We start from the raw sequence: 2,465 nt of genomic DNA, 5'->3' as shown, positions 1-2,465 counted from the left end.
TGACTACTGTCTAGTCGCATTTGACTAATACTTTACCTGTTGTCTTATCCAATAGTGATTTTTGCTCTCAAACTATTAATATGCAACTAACATAGAACTTATACGTGATACACTACAACATTCTAAAATTGAAAATGAATTCATCTGACTTCGGTGTTTGGCATTGCGAAGATGAAGACTGCTATGTTTGTTCTGATACAAACCCAATTCCTGAAGGCCCAGATTTCCCACTCCCAGATTACATGCCTGACGACATTTTCCATGCTATGAAGGCTGCTGAAGAAGCCAACGAAAGGGACTCTGAAATTAGTCGCAAACTCAACCAACGTGCAAACGACATAGCAGATCAAGTAATTGAAAAAGAAAAATGGATTGCTGAAACTACAAAAAATATCAAGGAAACTAAGAAGTGGATTCGAAATGCAAATACGGAGTTTCAAAAGCTTCAAGCAGAACGGGATCGTCTATTAGATGTTGTTAGAATTAGAGGGGATTTTATCGACCGTGAACAAAACTTGTATCCCAAACAGTTTCCTAATCTGTGGAAACCAATTTAACTATGTAATAGGTGGTGAGACGTTCCTTTAACAATGTTATGCTTAATTCTAATTGTAATTTCCTTTACTTTTATGTTATGTTCAATTTTGTTGATTACAAACATAATGTATTTAAAACTTATTACAAACACATTGTCAACTATATTACAAACATAATATATTGAAAAATATATTACAAACTCAACAGCAAATATATTACATAGACAAAGACAAATATATTACAAACTCAACAGCAAATATATTATATAGACAAGGACAAATATATTACAAGCATCATTATTTAAAGGGAATAAAAATTACATCGGCAATAAAACAACCATCAAAGGGTCTGGGATTTCCCATTCAGCTGGTGGGGGAACTGCGTGAACGGTTTGTGTCTGGTAGATGAGCTGATATACATCGGCATGGTAATATACTTGAACCAAATTAACAATGTCATGCATGTGTGAATCACGTGCTGCTGTGATGGCATGACCACATGCTATACCGAGATTGCTCCATTTTCCACATGAACAAGTATAAGCTTTAAGGTCAACAACACAAGTTGTTTTAAAATCAAACACTTCATACACATATGTCGGCATGGAAGAGGATATCTGTTGGGGGATATGTGTTGCTTGCCAACGAACAGACTTTTGCATCCTTCTTTGAACCAGCATTTCAGCATATGGTGTTAATACACCAGTCAAACTCCCTGAAAATTAAATATGGTTACAAAAGGTTGTTGTACAACCTATTTAATTCTTTTATATTTCATCCAAAAATATACCTGCAATTATACTTCGTTCAACAAAAGTATTTTGCATGTACTCACGAATTCCCTCGATAAGCGCTATTATCGGTACATTACAATGATTGCGCGATACTACTGAAAGTATTGAGGAACTTCCATGTTGAGTACATTCGAACGAATGTTAGGGAAATAGGCTCTTGCCCATTTCGGATGACCGATATTCGTAAGCACTTCACGAGCATCAATGCTTAATCTAGAAAAATTTTGTGCAAAAGTTGACAACGTGTAGGATTTTAATGTTATCCAAAATAAAGTTTCCAATGATCTCCCGGAGCCTACTCTTGTGCGTAAATAGTTTTGCACGCTGTTACAAGTGTAACCACAATAAGAATCACTGAAAACATTATCTACGCAAGAGCTAACACCATCGTATATATTGGATATGAACGCTATTTCCCTACCCTCTCCGAGACATTCTTTTAAACTCATCAGGAACCAGGTAGAATTTACCACATTATTTTCAACCTCCATACCAAACGCTATAGGGAAAGTCAGATTGTTCCCATCTTTAGCAACAGCTACAAACATTGTTTTTAGGTAGTCCCCTCTAAGAGGGACGGTACCTATGTAGAGGACAAGCAAGAAACAATGCACGAATGCATGGACCTGTAATTTTTAATAGTGCACACCAATTACTTTAATGTACAAACATTATCAAATGTAAAGATACAAAACGGATTTGGAAAAGAATTATACCACCCATCCAATAGCCACAAAACAAGATTGGAAACGATCCATCAAATCCGTTTTGATGTGAGTGTGAGTATGCGGGTTGGTTAGCCTTAGGTTATGAAGGTAAACAGGCAAGTTGTTGAAGCTTTCTTCATGGTCAGTGTTGGAGAAACTCATTTCGAAACAATTGTAAGAGACAACTAGAAATTACTTAGTGTGCGTAAGGTTGTGCGGGTTAGGGGCTTTGCACATGCGGACACATAAATAAGTAGGAGCTGCAAAGGCAAGGTCAATAATGTATTGTCTTTTCGAACATTATATTTGTCGTTTCAAACAGTATCTACGTGTAAGGTATCTGACAATCGGACTACTCTTTGACATTATATGACTACGGTTTCATAGAGTTTGACTACTACTTTGTAGCCTGCATAATGTATTGTCTT

The 2,465-nt window shown here is 36.3% G+C and overlaps 1 protein-coding gene across 1 annotated transcript; it reads right to left on the bottom strand.

Annotated features, from left to right (window-relative positions):
* Positions 1-1,422: 1,422 nt before the first annotated feature.
* Positions 1,423-2,199, bottom strand: LOC145164519 (uncharacterized). The gene is made up of 2 exons (XM_079083232.1): positions 2,047-2,199; positions 1,423-1,956 (listed from the first exon to the last, which is right to left on the bottom strand). Exons 1-2 carry the CDS (start codon positions 2,197-2,199, stop codon positions 1,423-1,425), a joined length of 687 nt encoding a protein of 228 aa, XP_078939358.1.
* Positions 2,200-2,465: the final 266 nt, after the last annotated feature.

The sequence above is a fragment of the Lactuca virosa genome, chromosome 3 (genome assembly GCF_052849685.1).
Source record: "Lactuca virosa cultivar CGN04683 chromosome 3, Lactuca_virosa_CGN04683_v6, whole genome shotgun sequence".
NCBI classification, from domain to species: domain Eukaryota; kingdom Viridiplantae; phylum Streptophyta; class Magnoliopsida; order Asterales; family Asteraceae; genus Lactuca; species Lactuca virosa.
The sequence above is the reverse complement of the archived record's forward strand: the minus strand, read 5'-3'. Positions and strand labels throughout refer to the sequence as shown.